The sequence below is a fragment of the Salmo salar genome, chromosome 12 (genome assembly GCF_965601325.2).
Source record: "Salmo salar chromosome 12, fSalSal1, whole genome shotgun sequence".
Taxonomy (NCBI): Eukaryota; Metazoa; Chordata; class Actinopteri; order Salmoniformes; family Salmonidae; genus Salmo; species Salmo salar.
In genome coordinates, this window is record NC_138302.1 from 75,061,151 (window position 1) to 75,080,871 (window position 19,721).

At 43.8% G+C, this 19,721-nt stretch overlaps 1 protein-coding gene across 5 annotated transcripts in view; it reads left to right on the forward strand.

Moving 5' to 3' along the window:
- The window catches only part of kcnab2a (potassium voltage-gated channel subfamily A regulatory beta subunit 2a), a 145,231-nt gene that overhangs the window by 72,167 nt on the left and 53,343 nt on the right, over positions 1-19,721 (forward strand). The window contains exon 1 of one of the 5 annotated variants that reach the window (XM_082959288.1): positions 17,760-18,777. The exons of the other annotated variants lie outside the window; for them this stretch is intronic. Coding sequence (XP_082815414.1) covers positions 18,560-18,777 — 218 coding nt within the window. The 5' untranslated portion in view covers positions 17,760-18,559. Of the gene's footprint in view, positions 1-17,759; positions 18,778-19,721 lie in introns of those variants that run through there. 5 annotated transcript variants of the gene reach the window in all.

A 19,721-nucleotide genomic window follows, 5' to 3' on the forward strand; every position in this document is an offset into this window, starting at 1 on the left:
AATAAAAAATCCACAAAGCAGCGCCCACTCCTCCTCCTGCCTCTCGTATTCTGTGGGCCCAAACTCATCCTCCCTCTCCCGAACAGCCCCCCTCAGATCCAGCTAACAAGGCTGTTGCCGTACAGTGCTTTGCAGTGCTTTGCTTTTTTTCCTCTGTCGGCCCCAGAGTTATTTAAAGGCATCATGTCAGTGTCATTAAGGCCTGGGACCCTTAGCAGGACCACCAAAGTAGACCAGGCCACACTGAGACGCTGAGGAAGGTCAATGATTTACTGGGTAACTATGTAGCTGAGTGGGTAACAGTATAGCTGGGTATCACTCCAGCAGCACCCTGCTGATCATGTGAGCGGAGTATATATTCCATTGCTGGACTTGTGACATCGGGTACCCTGTACCACCCTAGAGATGTCAGAGGGTTACCCTATCAACAGCTGTGCATGGGAGAGCCAGCTGCCTCAAAACATCAGGTTGACTTCAACTCTAATCTGTGTGTCGACACTCTAAGACCAGAGATAAACACACCAAAACTGGTTAACATAAGCTAAACATGGCCCTACATTGGTTAGAGGGGGGGACTGGTCAGTGGTCACACCTGCCTGAGTGTGACACCCCAGATGGTTTCTTTTTTACGAGAGTAGCTTGCCTTCAAGAGTTCAACACAAACTTCTCACTGTTGTGGTCTTGGGTAGGACACTGACATTTTTAGTAAAGTAAAAGTGAATTATTACTCGCTGCACTGTGCTTATAAAACTATTAAGTGACTTAAAAAAAAATAGGGTCTTACCTAGGGTTGAATGGCGAGAACCTGGTTACCAGGATTTACCGCCCAAATCCACTCCCTTTTCCCTGGATAAATAACTGCGAGAAACTGGAAAGTTATAATAAATGATTTATGAACAGCATGGTGTGTAATTGAACTTTTTAAATGATATGCTATGTCTAAATCTGGCTTCTCTTCCTTCTGATGAATCAACACTCAGGGTGGTGCCAACAGCCTGTCTCAGTATGGAGCGCAGTTCACAATGCATGTAGTTTTCTTGTGACAGGTAGGCCTGTTTGCTGCAGCATAGCCTATGCCAGTAGTTCCCAACCTTTTTTGGTTACTGTACCACCAACTGAATTTTGATCTGCCTGAAGTACCCCCTCATGTGCATTTTACCAGTAGGCCTATGGACTCATGAGTCTTCAAGTACCCCCTGGGGATAAGCCAAGTACCCCCAGGGGTCCTAGTGCCCCTGGTTGGAACCACTGGCATATGCTACAGTAATATAAAGACTGAATGCATGTCAAATTTAGCCATCTCCAACTGGCTTTCGGGGTCACCTTGTTTTTTAATTGTAAAGATGGGATTTTTAAAATTGCAGAGTTAATTAACAGCCTATCACTCGAATATCGCTGCTTTAAATCAGTGCACGCGCGAGCATTCTCTCGCAGTCTTTCTCTCTCTTCATCGACTCCATTCAAATTTCAACCAAAATAGATAATCCTCTTCTAGATGTATATAGCCCTATATATGCAGTTGAAGTCGGAAGTTTACATACACTTAGGTTGAAGTAAAAAAATAAAATAATAATAATGTAGACCACAAGTCTGGTTCATTCTTGGGAGCAATTTCCAAACGCCTGAAGGTACCACGTTCATCTGTACAAACAATAGTATGCAAGTATAAACACCATGGGACCACGCAGCCGCCATACCGCTCAGGAAGGAGACGTGTTCTGTCTCCTAGAAATGAATGCACTTTGGTGCGAAAAGTGCAAATCAATCCCAGAACAACAGCAAAGGACCCTGTGAAGATTCTGGAGGAAACGGGTACAAAGTATCTATATCCACAGTAAAACGAGTCCTCTATCGACATAACCTGAAAGGCCGCTCAGCAAGGAAGAAGCCACTGCTCCAAAACCGCCATAAAGCCAGACTACGGTTTGCAACTGCACATGGGGACAAAGATCATACTTTTTGGAGAAATGTCCTCTGGTCTGATGAATCAAAAATGGAACTGTTTGGTTATAATGACCATCGTTATGTTTGGAGGAAAAAGGGGGATGCTTGCAAGCTGAAGAATACCATCCCAACCGTGAAGCACGGGGGTGGCAGCATCATGTTGTGGGGGTGCTTTGCTGCAGGAGGGACTGGTGCACTTCACAAAATAGATGGCTTCATGAGGGAGGAAAACTGTGGATATATTGAAGCAACATCTCAAGGAAGTTAAAGCTTGGTTGCAAATGGGTCTTCCAAATGGACAATGACCCCAAGCATACTTCCAAAGTTGTGGCAAAATGGCTTAAGGACAACAAAGTCAAAGTATTGGAGTGGCCCTCACAATGACCTGACCTCAATCCTATAGAAAATTTGTGGGCAGAACTGAAAAGGCGTGTGCAAGCAAGGAGGCCTACAAACCTGACTCGGTTACACCAGCTCTGTCAGGAGGAATGGGCCAAATATTCACCCAACTTATTGTGGAAAGCTTGTGGAAGGCTACCCGAAACGTTTGACCCAAGTTAAACAATTTAAAGGCAATGCTACCAAATTAAGAGCGGGAGAAGGTGATAGTTTCAACTATCATTCATACATCATAAATGTGGATATTTAGCAGTCTAACAACCCCTCATTCGGATTTAGAAATGCATTGTACATATTTACACTTGTATGTCCTTGTCGTGTCTCTGAAATCGCTTGATCCGTCTGTGACAAATAGTTCGACAGTCTCTGGTTGTCCGCTAGAGGTCACAATGTCCTTTTGTAGTTGTAGGTTTTCTTTGTTCTGGAAGTGTCTGTTAGAATGAGAACAGCAGACGTACGAATGGTTATTTGATAGGGAAATGTTATTCTTGTCTTCGGTCGGGTTTCCTAGACTACGTTACGTGCAGAGCTGCAGGCGGTGCATGTCTAGTCTTCTCTGAGTTTGAGGGTCTTGTAGTTTTAGACCATTTGTCATCTATTCAGCTTGCGCTGCACGCATACTGGTCTGGTAGTTTTAAACCATTTTAATTGCCAGTAGCAACGCAATGTACTGGTCTTGTGGTTTTTAACCATTTGTCAGCTGTGTAGCCACCGCTTCACGCTGTCCGGCCTCAATGGTTGATTTATTCAGGGTACAGCAAAGACCACTCTCCACACCAGCAGCAACCCGGCATGTTTTGGTCTCCTGTAAATTTCGTTACGAGTCCTTTTTAAGCACTCTGGTCAAAGGGGGCGTTTCATCATGACAGCATAATGTCTGTGCTCACGTGGGTGTGGTTACTGACTGGATAAAACTTTATATGAACTACAATTTCTCATTTTAAAGGCTAAAATCACATTTCTATCTTTTCACAAATAGTTTCATATTTAATCATTGTTTTATAATATTTAGATGAAACTGACATATACATTGGGAAAGCTCTTAAAGTTGCTATGTTTTCGGTATAGTGTCTTTTAATGATATCACCAACCAATAAATGATCTGACATGATTGTTCTTTAAGTCCCTCCTGACCATTTCCCACATTGTTTGTGTTAGGAATATTGTTTCATTCTCCACTTTTGGCAGGAAGAATCTCCTTGTAACAAAAGGGTTCTTTCCCCTCAATACTGCATGGCCATGGAGCGACAGTTCCTGCCAGGTATTTACGACCGTCATTAAACTGGCCAAGCCCCAGGAGAGGAGGGTTTTGAAACCAAACCTTTAGTTAGCCGGCACCTTTGATCTCCATCCAAGACGGCAAGTCATGACATGCCTAAAGAACTCTGCCAAAAGGCACCGGAAGGACAAACTCCAAGGAGTAGGTTTCGTCTGGCCACTCTACCGTAAAGGCCAGATTGGTGGAGTGCTGCAGAGGAACTCTTGTACAACGCTGTGTACTACTCCCTTCACAGAACAGTGCAAACTGGCTCTAACCAGAATAGAAAGAGTGGGAGGCCTCTGCATAACTGAGCAAGAGGACAAGTACATTAGTGTCTAGTTTGAGAAACAGACGCCTCACATGTCCTCAACTGGCAGCTCAATTAAATGGTACCCGCAAAACACCAGTCTCAATATCAACAGTGAAGAGGCGACTCCGGGATGCTGGCCTTCTAGGCAGAGTTGCAAAGAAAAAGCCATATCTCAGACTGGCCAATAAAAATAAAAGATTAAGATGGGCAAAAGAACACACACTGGACAGAGGAACTCTGCCTTGAAGGCCAGCATCCCAGAGTCAAAGGATCTGAGTACTTTCTTAATGCGCTGTATGTATGCTACTGTTCGGCCAAGAGAATCTTGTCGACCAGACAATTGACTAATTGGGTTTAGCGCCTTGGAAAGCCGTGATGTCACCACGGAAAGCCGACACTCCCACCTATGCAAACCTGATTAGAAGGTTGAATGTAGATTGTATTTTCAGCCAGTAACTATCAGGAAATAATACTGATTTTAATATTTCCCCACTTTTTTACAGTTAGTTTCATCAGCTGGTGTACAATATGATATAAAACACAGAGGAAACCATTTTTACTTTCATTTGGCATTTGAGTTGACAGTGCAATTGATCTGTCAGACAATTGCAGTGTTCAGTGGGAGTGGAGGAGCTTGGCTTAATATAATAATAGTTGAAGGTCACAGTAAACACTGTGGTAATAGGAGTCCACACACTATTGGTTGAAGGAGTGAGGAGACTGTAGACGCACGCGTTACAAGGAATCTAATCCTGAACCTTGTCGAACCAGGCCCATGCAGCTAGTTGGTTCTGCTGGGAGAGAATTCAAAAAGATGTTGTGGTGAACAAACAGGCAGTAATGCAGTGTGGAGAAGCAACTTCCATCAAAAGAATCCAGCAGACAAGCTGCAACAAACTGACGGACCTTTTCTTAGAACCCTGAACTTTTGTTCACCAGGACTTAAATAGAATCTGGGGGAGAAAAAGTGCACAATTTTGGATTTCACTGTACTGCTCCTTCTACAAAACACTCATCATACCAACTGTAACTCCCAGCAACAGCTGTAGACATCACATGGAGACCATTGAGTCCCTAATTTACACCCTCAGTCACGCTCTGTGCAACAGGGTCATATGGTTATTCTTAAGGTTCTGGTCAGGGTGCCTGACTGGAGGGCAGGGTGCTGGGGGAGCTCTCTCCTCTCAGATAGTGTCAACATGTAATCCACTCTAGCACTTGAATGTGTTTTTGCCCCATTAAACTAGACCAGTGTTTCTCAATTCTGATTCTAGGGACCCAAAGGGGTGCACATTTGTTTTGTTTTTGTCTTGGCACCTGTTTCAGATAATTCGTTGAATCAATTGTGGTAGTGCTGGGTCAATACTATGGTATCCCTATGGGTCCCCAGGACCAGTATTAAGAAACATTGGACTAGGCTGTTGCAGACATGCGGAGGAGGAAGGAAAGAAAGTGGGGGAGAGCCGCAGCAGAGAGACGGGGTGACAGGAACCATAGCATAATGAGCAGGGTGACTCCGCTTATGGTGTCTCACATTTAGCACGCTTGTCTCAGAGTTTAGAGGGTTGAATGGAAAAACAAATCTGTTTGAATAAATGTGCATGCCCACACACAGGGTGAGCTCATCTCAATAGTCCAAATTGGCTTCCTCTCCTTGTCTCCACATGCCGGATGGAACACCCACAGCAGAGGTCAGACCATCACCACTTCCTATTCACTTCCTAGTCTGCTGCTCCAACACACAGGCCTAATGACAATGCCTATTCTCTCCACTTCTGGACCTCATGTTATCTGGGCCTCATAAGCAGCGAGATAAATCAACCATATGGGACTTAAAACAAAAAATAAATGTGTAATTTACAGTAACACAAACTTATCCAGAGTTACTTACAGTAGTGAGTGTATACTTTTTTTGTACTGGTCCCTCGTGGGAATCAAACCTACAACCCTGGCATTGCAAGCGCCATGCTCTACCAACTGAGCCACACGGGACAAACAGATAAGCAGGAGGATGTGCTTTGGGCTTCATTTGAAAAACATTCATCCTTAAATTAAGCCTTTTAGGTGTTGCTGTATTACACTAATGATTAGAATGGTTATAGCATACCCCACAAGACATGCCACCAGAGGTCTCTTCACAGTCCCCAAATCCAGAAAAGACTATGGGAGGCCCACAGTACTACAAAGAGACATGACTACTTGGAACTCTATTCTGCATCAAGTAACTCATTCAACCAATATATATATATATTTTTTGTTTAAATACACCTTATGGAACAACAGGGACTGTGAAGCAACAAACAGACACATGCATACAAACACACGATAACATACGCCCTATACACATGTACACATGGATTTTGTGTTGTAGAGTAGGGGCCTGAGGGGGCACACAATCTGTTGTGAATGTAATGTTTTGAAAATTGTTAAACTGCCTTAATTTTGCTGGATCTGAGTAAGGGTAGCTGCTGCCTTGGCAGTAGCTAATGAGGATCCATAAGAAATAAAAATACACATTAGAGAGTACTAGCACTGCATGCCTGTAGATTTAACAATAAAATATTTATTTATGAAAACCTCCTTTGTCCTACCAAGAGTTGCTGAACATCTTTTCAACTGCAGGCCAGTGCTCAAGTATTTTGATGGGCTTGCTTAGGGATACATGTCTTCCCTAGATATTTTAATCTTAGGATAAAGCACACCGTTGTGGTGGGAGATATAGACCTATCATCCTTACCATAAATAATGAATCAACGGTTGATGTCTATTGTTGGTAGAGGTGAAGGGAAGGTCTTGATGTCATTTGATTTTCTATGTCTATCAGCAATTCAGCAAAGCCCCTAACTAAAGAAAGAAATACATGATCTCCCTTCCCACATCCCCATTCTCACTTACGCTGTGTCTCTGCCTTCTCTCTTTGATTAAGAGCCCAACCAGAATTTATCCCAAATCTATTACGCTGCTACAATCCCTCCTGGACACTCAATCATTCTGAAGGGGTGCGGTGTGCTGATAGGGCCCACTCACTGAGAGTGGGAGGAAGAGGAGAGTGAGAGAGAGAGAGAGAGAGAGAGGGGAGCTTGAGAGGCAGTGACTAGGACAACGGTGCACACAGATTTCACTGATCACGACTACAGCACAGCGGCTAGGCTATACTCCATATGTTCTTAGCGTCACAGCGATGAAGAGCTCTACAACCAAACTGGGCAAGTAATGCCACATTTCACAGCTAAAAATATACAATAGCAATGATACAGTGTAGAATCTCGCTCTCTGACCAACTACAGCCATTCAACATGGACATGCGCAAACCCACCTAGCTGACAAATAAGTGTCTCTGGCCTGTCCTCCTTCACACTCCTGTCCTGGGCAGCAGGGAGCTTAGCCAATCGATGATGCAGCAATATCATAATGACGCCTCTGGGAAGTCACTCAGCAACAACAACCTGTGCTGCTGACACGGACCCTGTAGAGCTGGAAATAGACCTAGCTAGTGGCCCGCTGAGATTGCATGATTATTATACAGCAAAAGCTATGCTACAGTACATAACATTGTCTGCCTAGCCTATTCTCAGGCATGCACTCCTTATAAACACAGCAGGAGTAAAATAATGTGCACCACAAAACTACTGTGAGAACAATGTACTGAAAGGGACATTATCATTAAAAGTTGATTGAGAAGTTTAGTCTTTCTGGTGCTTAATTTGTTCTCTGGGGATGTAGCTAGCTTCAACACTGACAGCTACCACTGCAGGGGGCCAGCAAGGCCTGCGTGTGCACACAGTAGGCCTGCCTGCCTGCCTGCCTGCCTGCCTGCCTGCCTGCCTGCCTGCCTGCCTGCCTGCCTGCCTGCCTGCCTGCCTGCCTGCCTGCCTGCCAGTCTCTGGAGCCCACTGTGTCTGTGGTGAGTACTGACTACTGCACAGATCCTCAGACACAGATAAGAGGGATGCCTTTGAAGCCTGTAATCAAATTGGGGTATCGTTGTCTTAAAATAACTTCTACTGAGTTTGGTATAACACTAAACATAGAACTCCCTCCCACCGTCTCATTCCGTCTCTTTCGCTCCCTGTCTCTTTCGCTCCATCCAAAATTCTTAGCTCATTGAGACAGTATGAGATATGGCTAGTCAGTGTTTATTACTGCAGTGTGGAGCATAGTAGCGAGACATTGTAGCCATGTTAATGTTGGTCAGCTGGCTGAGAGTTTAATTGAAAAGCATTAGAGAGGTTTGCAATAATTGAGTGAGAAGGCGTGATGGCAGGGAGGCTGTCTGAGATAGACATAACAGGGGAGGGGACATTGAGGCAGGGGAATAGGGATGTATTAGGTTAAGGTCCACCACTGCAAACCATGTGAGCATAGAGTGAAGCCAGCCAGATTAACCAAGTGTCAACTTTTGCAAAACCAAAATAACAGTAATGCTACAACTGTCTTAGCTAGGCTACATCTTGTGGAAAGGCAGAGTGTTGGGTTGAAAGCTGGATCAATGTCTGTTACTTATCATTCCTAGTCCTTGGGACCCGGTTACTGCTTCCCTAACCATAGGAAATACCATTGCCCATCTTCTCAAGGGACATCAGGGATGTAATCATTAGCACAGCTTACTGTTGTCAATTACAACCCTGAATACCCCATCCATTATAATAATCAAGTCAGTAAATCAGGATTTCTTCATTAGGAAAATATCACCAGGAAAAAGTATCATGTCAGTTGTGTTCAATGACCCTGAATGCCACTGATCCTCATGAGACTGCACCATACACAGCCCCTCAACTGGCCCTGCAGCCAAGTGGAGCAGAACAGAGAGAAGAGAGGAGGGGAGAGGGAGGCCTGCTTATGTAACGTGGCTGTGTTGGTGCTGTGTCAGGGCACTGGTCCCAAGGGCTGGATAGGACTGTATGAGAGAGACAGGCCACTACAGCTTCAGCCCAGCAGAGAGGACATGAGAGTTGACAGACCTGCGGAGCGTTCAGCGTGAAGCCTCACGTAACAAGGTGTGCAGAGCTGAACTCAACTGAACTACACAGGCCGGGGAATACGCCTGGTGCTAATCCGAGGGTAGAAAAGAAAGGGGGACCAGAATAATCTGTCCCTTCCCCGCAGAACAACCCCTCTTCTGCCTGCTTGTGTTTAGCATCACTGAGGCTCCTCCAGGGTAAGACTAGGGTTGAATATTTTCCTGGTATTTTACAAATGTTCCATCCCGAGAATAAATCACTTTTCCACCGGGTAACCCAGGTATTTCCCGCCAAAACCGGAAGTGTCATTCAAAAGCATTATAAAGCATATACAGTGCATTCGGAAAGTATTCAGACCCCTTGACTTTTTACGCATTTTGTTACATTACAGCCTTATTCTAAAATGTAATCAAACAATTTCCTCATCAATCTACACACAATATCCCATATAGATGAAGCAAAAACGTTTTTAGAAATACCTTATTTACACACACTACCGTGCAAAAGTTTGGGGTCACTTTGAAATGTCCTTGTTTTCCATGAAAACATACATGAAATTCATTGCAAAATGAATAGGAAATATAGTCAAGACGTTGACAAGGTTATAGATCGTTTATTTTTTATTTTTTATTGAAATAATAATTGTGTCCTTCAAACTTTGCTTTCATTAAAGAATCCTCCATTTGCAGCAATTACAGCCTTGCAGACCTTTGGCATTCTAGTTGTCAATTTGCTGAGGTAATTGGAAGAGATTTCACCACATTCTTCCTGAAGCACCTCCCACAAGTTGGATTGGCTTGATGAGCGCTTCTTATGTACCATACGGTCAAGCTGCTCCCACAACAGCTCAATAGGGTTGAGATCCTGTGACTGTGCTGGCCACTCCATTATAGACGGAATACCAGCTGACTGCTTCTTCCCTAAATAGTTCTTGCATAGTTTGGAGCTGTGCTTTGGGTCATTGTCCTGTTGTAGGAGGAAATTGGCTCCAATAATTAAGAGCCGCCCACAGGGTATGGTATGGCGTTGCAAAATGGAGTGATAGCCTTCCTTCTTCAAGATCCCTTTTACCCTGTACAAATCCCCCACTTTACCACCACCAAAGCACCCAAGACCATCACATTGCCTCCACCATGCTTGACAGATGTCGTCAAGCACTCCTCTAGCATCTTCATTTTTTTCTGCGTCTCACGAATGTTCTTCTTTGTGATCCAAACACCTCAAACTTAGATTTGCCTGTCCCTAACACTTTATTCAAATCTTCCTATGTCCAGTGTCTGTGTTCTTTTGCCCATCTTAATCTTTAATTTTTATTGGCCAGTCTGAGATATGGCTTTTTCTTTGCAACTCTACCTAGAAGGCCAGCATCCTGGAGTCGCCTCTTCACTGTTGACGTTGAGACTGGTGTTTTGCGGGTACTATTTAATGAAGCTGCCAGTTGAGGATTTGTGAAGTGTCTGTTTCTCAAACTAGACACTCTAATGTACTTGTCCTCTTGCTCAGTTGTGCACAGGGGCCTCCCACTCTTTCTATTCTGGTTAGAGCCAGTTTGCACTGTTCTTTGAAGGGAGTAGCATGCAGTGTTGTGAGATCTTCAGGTTCTTGGCAATTTCTCACATGGAATAGCCTTCATTTCTCAGAACAAGAATAGACTGACGAATTTCAGAAGAAAGGTCTTTGTTTCTAGCCATTTTGAGCCTGTAATCGAACCCACAAATGCTGATGCTCCAGATACTCAACTAGTCTAAAGAAGGGCAGTTTTATTGCTTCTTTAATCAGGACAACAGTTTTCAGCTGTGCTAACATAATTGCAAAAGGGTTTTATAATGATCAATTAGCCTTTTAAAATGATACACTTGGATTAGCTAACACAGCGTGCCATTGGTACACACGAGTGATGGTTTCTGATAATGGGCCTCTGTACCCCATGTAGATATTCCATTAAAAAGTCTGCCATTTCCAGCTAAAATAGTCATTTACAACATTAACAATGTCTAAACTGGATTTCTGATCAATTTTATGTTATTTTAATGGACAAAAAATGTGCTTTTCTTTCAAAAGCAAGGGCATTTCTAAGTGACCCCAAACTTTTGAACAGTTGTGTGTTATGCATACATACATACATACATACATACAGTTGAAGTCGGAAGTTTACATTCCCCTTTTATTTAAACTCCGTTTTTCACAATGCCTGACATTTAATCCTAGTAAAAATTCCCTGTCTTAGGTCAGTTAGGATCACCACTTTATTTTAAGAATGTGGAATGTCAGAATAATAGTAGAGTGATTTATTTCAGATTTAATTTCTTTCATCACATTCCCAGTGGGTCAGAAGTTTACATGCTATCAAATACGAATTGAGTGTATTGCCTTTAAACTGTTTAACTTGGGTCAAACGTTTTGTGTAGCCTTCCACAAGCTTCCCACAATAAGTTGGGTGAATTTTGGCCCATTCCTCTTGATAGAGCTGGTGTAACTGAGTCAGATTTGTAGGCGTCCTTGCTCACAAACGCTTTTTCAGTTCTGCCCACACATTTTCTATTGGATTGAGGTCAGGGCTTTGATGGCCACTCCAATACCTTGACTTTGTTGTCCTTAAGCCATTGTCCATTTGGAAGACCCATTTGCGACCAAGCTTTAACTTCCTGACTGATGTCTTGAGATGTTGCTTCAAAATATCCACATCATTTTCCTCCCTCATGATGCCATTTATTTTGTGAAGTGCACCAGTCCCTCCTGCAGCAAAGCACCCCCACAACATGATGCTGCCACCCCCATGCTTCACGGTTGGGGTGGAGTTCTTCAGCTTGCAAGCCTCCCCCTTTTTCCTCCTAACATAATGATGGTCATTAGGGCCAAACAGTTCTATTTTTGTTTCATCAGACCAGAGGACATTTTGTCCAAAAAGTACGATCTTTGTCCCCATGTGCAGTTGCAAACCGTAGTCGTCCGGGTTTTTTGTGGTGGTTTTGGAGCAGTGGCTTCTTACTTGCTGAGCGGCCTTTCAGGTTAAGTCGATAGAGGACTCGTTTTACTGTGGATATAGATACTTCTGTTTCCTCTAGCATCTTCACAAGGTCCTTTGTTGTTGTTCTGGGATTGAGTTGCACTTTTCGCACCAAAGTACATTCATCTCTAGGAGACAGAAGGTGTCTCCTTCCTGAACGGTATGCCGGCTGCGTGGTCCCATGGAGTTTATACTTGCGTACTATTGTTTGTACAGATGAACGTGGTACCTTCAGGCGTTTGGAACCAGACTTGTGGAGGTCTACAATTTTTTTTCTGAGGTCTTGGCTGATTTCTTTTGAGTTTCCCATGATGTCAAGCAAAGAGGCACTGAGTTTGAAGGTAGGCCTTGAAATACATCCACAGTTACTCCTCCATTTGACTCATGATGATGTCAATTAGCCTAGCAGAAGCTTCTAAAGCCATGACATCATATTCTGGAATTTTCCAAGCTGTTTAAAGGCACAGTCAACTTAGTGTGTGAACTTCTGACCCACTGGAATTGTGATACAGTGAATTATAAGTTAAATAATCTGTCTGTAAACAATTGTTGGGAAAATCACTTGTGTCATGCACAAAGTAGATGTCCTAACCGACTTGCCAAACTATTACATTAACATTTGAGTCATTTAGCAGACCTTCTTATCCAGAGCGACTTACAGTAGTGAATGCATACATTTCATTTCATGCATTTTTTTGTACTGGCCCCCCGTGGAAATCGAACCCACAACCCTGGGGTTGCACACACCATGCTGGCATTGCAAACACCATGCTCTACCAACTGAGCCACAGGGAATCAACTATAGTTTGTTTACAAGAAATTTGTGAAGTGGTTGAAAAACGAGCTTTAATGACTCCAACCTAAGTGTATGTAAGCTTCCGACTTCAACTGATATATATCTCAGCAAAAAAATAAGCGTCCTCTCACTGTCAACTGCATTTATATTCAGCAATCTTAACATGTAAATATTTGTAGGAACATAAGATTCAACAACTGAGACATAAACTGAACAAGTTCCACAGACATTTGACTAACAGAAATGGAATCATGTGAACCTGAACAAAGGGGGGGTCAAAATCAAAAGTAACAGCCAGTATCTGGTGTGGCCACCAGCTGCATTAACTACTGCAGTGCAACTTGCTGTGAGATGTAACCCCACTCTTCCACCAAGGCACCTGCAAGTTCCCGGACATTTCTGGGGGGAATGGCCCTAGCCCTAACCCTCCGATCCAACAGGTCCCAGACGTGCTCAATGGGATTGAGATCCGGGCTCTTCGCTGGCCATGGCAGAACACTGACATTCCTGTCTTGCAGGAAATCACATACAGAACGAGCAGTATGGCTGGTGGCATTGTCATGCTGGAGGGTCATGTCAGGATGAGCCTGCAGGAAGGGTACCGCATGAGGGAGGAGGATGTCTTCCCTGTAGCACACAGCATTGAGATTGCCTGCAATGACCACAAGCTCAGTCCGATGATGCTGTGACACACTGCCCCAGGCCATGACGGAGCCTCCACCTCCAAATAGATCCTGCTCCAGAGTACAGGCCTCGGTGTAACGCTCATTCCTTCGACGATAAAGGCGAATCTGACCATCAACCCTGGTGAGACGAAACCGCGACTCGTCAGTGAAGAGCACTTTTTGCCAGTCCTGTCTGGTCCAGCGATGGTGGGTTTGTGCCCGTCGGCGACGTTGTTGCCGGTGATGTCTGGTGAGGACCTGCCTTACAACAGACCTACAAGCCCTCAGTCCAGCCTCTCTCAGCCTATTGCGGACAGTCTGAGCACTGATGGAGGGATTGTGCGTTCCTGGTGTAACTCGGGCAGTTGTTGTTGCCATCCTGTACCTGTCCCACAGGTGTGATGTTCGGATGTACCGATCCTGTGCAGGTGTTGTTACGTGTGGTCTGCCGCTGCGAGGAAAATCAGCTGTCTGTCCTGTCTCCCTGGAGCGCTGTCTTAGGCGTCTCACAGTACGGAAATGGCAATTTATTGCCCTGGCCACATCTGCATTCCTCATGCCTCCTTGCAGCATGCCTAAGGCACGTTCACGCAGATGAGCAGGGACCCTGTGCATCTTTCTTTTGGTGTTTTACAGGGTCAGTAGAAAGGCCTCTTTAGTGTCCTAAGTTTTCATAACTGTGACCTTAATTGCCTACCGTCTGTAAGCTGTTAGTGTCTTAACGACCGTTCCACATGTGCATGTTCCTTAATTGTTTATGGTTCATTTAACAAGCACGGGAAACAGTATTTAAACCCTTTACAATGAAGATCTGTGAAGTTATTTGGATTTTTGTGAATTATCTTTGAAAGACAGGGTCCTGAAAAGGGACGTTTCTTTTTTTGATGAGTTTCTCCATATAGTGAGGGGAAAAAGTGTTTGATTCCCTGCTGATTTTGTATGTTTGCCCACTGACAAAGAAATGATCAGTCTATAATTTTAATGGTAGGTTTATTTGAACAGTGAGAGACAGAATAACAACAAAAGAATCGAGAAATACGCATGTCAAAAATGTTATAAATTGATTTGCATTTTAATGAGGGAAATAAGTATTTGACCCCTCTGCAAAACATGACTTAGTACTTGGTGGCAAAACCCTTGTTGGCAATCACAGAGGTCAGATGTTTCTTGTAGTTGGCCACCAGGTTTGCACACATCTCAGGAGGGATTTTGTCCCACTCTTCTTTGCAGATCTTCTCGAAGTCATTAAGGTTTCGAGGCTGATGTTTGGCAACTTGAACCTTTTGCTCCCTCCACAGATTTTCTATGGGATTAAGGTCTGGAGACTGGCTAGGCCACTCCAGGACCTTAATGTGCTTCTTCTTGAGCCACTCCTTTGTTGCCTTGGCCGTGTGTTTTGGGTCATTGTCATGCCCTGGCTGAGGGACGGAGGTTCTCACCCAAGATTTTACGGTACATGGCCCCATTCATCGTCCCTTAGATGCGTTGAAGTTGTCCTGTCCCCTTAGCGGAAAAACACCCCCAAAGCATAATGTTTCCACCTCCATGTTTGACGGTGGGGATGATGTTCTTGGGGTCATAGGCAGCATTCCTCCTCCTCCAAACACAGCGAGTTGAGTTGATGCCAAAGAGCTCCATTTTGGTCTCATCTGACCACAACACTTTCACCCAGTTGTCCTCTGAATCATTCAGATGTTCATTGGCAAACTTCAGACGAGCATGTATATGTGCTTTCTTGAGCAGGGGGACCTTGCGGGCGCTGCAGGATTTCAGTCCTTCACGGCGTAGTGTGTTACCAATTGTTTTCTTGGTGACTATGGTCCCAGCTGCCTTGAGATCATTGACAAGATCCTCCCGTGTAGTTCAGGGCTGATTCCTCACTGTTCTCATGATCATTGCAACTCCACGAGGTGAGATCTTGCATGGAGTCCCAGGCCGAGGGAGATTGACAGTTCTTTTGTGTTTCTTCCATTTGCGAATAATCGCACCAACTGTTGTCACCTTCTCACCAAGCTGCTTGGCGATGGTCTTGTAGCCCATTCCAGCCTTGTGTAGGTCTACAATCTTGTCCCTGACATCCTTGGAGAGCTCTTTGGTCTTGGCCATGGTGGAGAGTTTGGAATCTGATTGCTTCTGGCTCCCAGGTGTCTTTTATACAGGTAACAAGCTGAGATTAGGAGCATTCCCTTTAAGGGTGTGCTCCTAATCTCAGTTCGTTACCTGTATAAAAGACACCTGGGAGCCAGAAATCTTTCTGATTGAGAGGGGGTCAAATACTTATTTCCCTCATTAAAATGCAAATGAATATATAACATTTTTGACGTGTTTTTCTGGATTTCTTTGTCATTATTCTGTCTCTCACTGTTCAAATAAACCTACCATTAAAATTATAGACTTATAATTTATTTGTCAGTGGGCAAACGTACAAAATCACCATGGGATCAAATACTTTTTTCCCTCACTGTATGTATGTGTATATATATATGTGTGTGTGTGTGTGTATATGTATATATATATATATATAATGTAAGGCTATTTTTACTTAGTTTCCCATGACAATAGTAGCTATTTTTTAGGCTTGTATAAATTTCATTTAGATTTGAATATAATTTTGATTAACCACATGACTAATTTTGTAACAAAGGCGTTATTATACATTAAATGAAACTGTTCTACGAAAATGTGCATTTGAAAACCATAACTGGCATGCAGATTGGTAGAAATGGTGAGATAAATTGTAGCAGAATCTGCGAAAGCCAGCAGGAGCGGGAAGAGGATGGTTGGTCAGGTTAAGGTTTTTATTTTCTGGTTATCTTGATCTCTGACCCACTCTTGAGTAATTTGTGTGTTATTTCATCAAATGGCATCAGACAAGCATATAGTTTTATTAAAACAAATAGTGTGTGTGTGTGTGAAAATACACTTTAAATAATGTCTACCAATCGATTTGTCGAAAGAACAGACTACTTTCGGTCAACCATTTTTTTGGGGCGTTATACCGATTTTCATGCCACCATACCGTTCTTCTGCCAACTTGGGATTTACGGTATTAACTGCATAGCACACAAGGGGGTGCTAAAACACAAAACTATCCTATTGGACGTCTTATTACCAGAATGCTCAACATGGACAGACTCACCGATAGATTTAGAACTCTATGGACTTTACAATGAACACATTATTGGGTGTTGTTCTGGGGAACTACGGTGAGCTTCATAGTGAAAAAGAATGTGATAGACTAAATGAAAACCGCTATCTGCTTTATCTCCTAACGTATTGCAAAAGTTGTCTGCAGATATTTAATTAAAAAGTAGCTACAAATATTCCAATGTATTCAAAAACGTCAAATGGTTTCAGCTGTATTGACACTATATGAAAACCATCCCGTGGGTATTTCAAAATACCCCGGAATAAGGTATATACGTATATACCTTATAGATCAATAAGAGTTCCAAACCTCTCTGCCAATAACAGCTAGTTTCTTTCCCCCCTCCCCACTCAGACCACTCCCAGACAGTCCTAGTAAAATTCTTGCTTGAGAAAGTTTTTTTTGCTACATTTCTTGCCCATTTTAATGGCAGTCTATTGCAGTAAGGTACTTAATTGTTACCCAGAAATTATTTGATATTGGTATAAAAACAGCTGCATTGGGCCTGTAACACCTCATGCAGGCAGTAATTGAATACAGGCTATGTTCTATCTCTGTATTGTTATTCATTCTTACTGATGTAACGAAATGATTCAAATGAATAAATATGCCCAGAATAATTAATTTTCAGTTAATGGCGGTTGCCATGTTTGAGTGGGATCTGGGGAGAGACAACAATGCAGCGAACTCAGCTGTAATGCGCCGGTGACACTCCTGGCTTAGACATGCATCAGGGCAGATAAAGTTACATAATAAATATTTCATGCCCCGTTGCCCAACCCATGTGAGAGCAGCCCCCTGGTCTAGGGCCAGTGGCCATTCTGCAGCACTGAGCATTCAGCCTACTCCTGAGCCTCGTTCATCTGACTTGACCAAGTTTAACTACTTGCTGCACACTGAACTACCGGACTTGACTGGATCACACTGGACCTGAACTGGACAACCCTAAACCTGACTGGACCTGACTGGGTCACACTGAACCTGACTGGACCACCATGAAGTAGGCCTACACTCTGCCACAGTGACTTAGCCATGCTGGAGCAGGGAAGTAGATGAGAAGTGGATTAAAAATACACTAGCTAGCCTCTCTTATGACAGCAGCTGTAGACACTGAGAGTCTCCCTCTCTTGGCCCCCTCATCTCTTCACCCCCCCTCTATCTCTCCCGCACTCGCTACTGTAGCTCTCTCAATATTCCTCTCCATAGCATCTCTCCATATCCCTCCCTCCCTTTCTGTTTCTCCTCTTCTCCTGCCTGTGCTCACTCTGCCTCTTTGTGCCATGCGTGAGGCATCCACATGTAAGTTTAATCCGGGAGGGATGGGAGTCTGAATGAGAGGTTGCCCTCTGATTGACACACAGAGCTGCTGAGTATTCACACAACCAGGACAGCTGTTGCTGGGGACTTGTTGTAAAGGAACAGAATTTTACCTCCTGGAATAGTTCATATCCTCCTGCCTCTATCTCTTTGTGCTGATGTCTCCAGTCTCAGATCTTTACAGCGCGAGGTGTTATCTGTAGCACTGAGCTCCAGATTAAATGGAAATTGCGGACGACTAAATCTGCCTGTCAGCCTCTGATTCCTACAGAAAGCGTAAGTGATACAGACGGATGAGTCGAGGATAAGCCAGTTGAGACTGCAAAGGGAGATTCATTAAACTGCTTCACTCTTCATGGGACGCTGTACTTTTTTTGGAGGGCGCGTCTTTGTCTGTTTTTGTGTCTGTGCCGGGACCGGGACGGTGTTCATGTGCCTGCAGTCTACAGCGGCCGGTTGTTGTTTTCTGTAGAAGACAGAGCACACAGGCTGAGGCAGTGTTGAAGCAGGACACCCTCTGTAGGAGACAACTCTCCTCGCTCCTCTCCTTTTCTCTTTTCTCTGCAGACATAGCTGCCCACCCTGACACTGACAGCTGTGGGTGTTGGTGTGCTCTGTGCACAGATCGCTTGACCTGACCAAGAGACTGTCCAGACGTCTTGTCAAGGCATCTTGTCGTACAGACTGACCTACCACAAGCTCTAACCAGAGCACCTTAAGCCATTCCAGGTGGCTTCCAGTCCCAGCCGGGATGCAGGTGTCATTAGTGTGTACGGATCACAATCGTGGAGGGGTGAGCCGCAGTACAGAGGAACGGCTCAACCACCGCCAGAATGCCAACAGCCCCAACACAGGCACCCGCAGCAAGTTCAGGGCTGTGGCCATGGTGGCCCGTAGCCTTGGACAGGTCACTGTCCAGAGCCAGCCCACGTCCAGCGACCAGAGCATACGCACCGGCATGAAGTATAGGTAGGACAGACTGCATGACTTATAGGTAGGACAGACTGCATGACTTATAGGTAGGACAGACTGCATGACTTATAGGTAGGACAGACTGCATGACTTATAGGTAGGACAGACTGCATGACTTATAGGTAGGACAGACTGCATGACTTATAGGTAGGACAGACTGCATGACTTATAGGTAGGACAGATTGCATGAAGTATAGGTAGGACAGACTGCATGACTTATACTGCAGGTGGGAAAGACTGTATGAAGTATAGGTAGGACTAGGGTTGCAAAGGGAGGGTATATTACTTGAAACTTTAAGTTTACCAGTAAACTACAAGAATTTTGGTATGTTTCACATTTTTTTGTGGCCCTTTTGGGTACTTCAGATTATCACAAGTGTCTAATTATCTCTGGCCCTCAGTGTGGCCTTATCACATGTAAAATATTAAATAAGACGATTTTAAAATAAACAAATAGAATGACAAAGCTGTAAAACATTATCTTAAATATAAACCACAAACTTAGTGAATGTCTTTGGTGTTCAATATGAGGGTTTCAGCATGAAGTGTGTGTGTGTGTACACTTGTATTTATTATACCTGAAAACTTCAATTAATTGCAGTCTCAAATAGCCGCCTGTCCCTTTTTAATAGCCCGGCAATGGCACACATTTCTGAAAATAAACGCGCGTTTCAAATAATCGTCTGGTCTAAATTAATTATTTACGAAATTACCATGAATTGTTTACGAGGTTTAATGTTTGATTTGTTTCATTAAATAATTAGGTAATGAATCAGAAAAAATTAGGTCAATCATTTTTATCGCCAGTAAGAGACTGCTCGCCACTGGCTGTTAACAGCTGAGAACTGCTAGCTAATTGGGAAGCACAAAAACAGTCAACAACTTCTGGAGAACAGGGCCTGGTTGCATAAAAAAGTTAATTTTCCCCTTAAAGTTTCCTG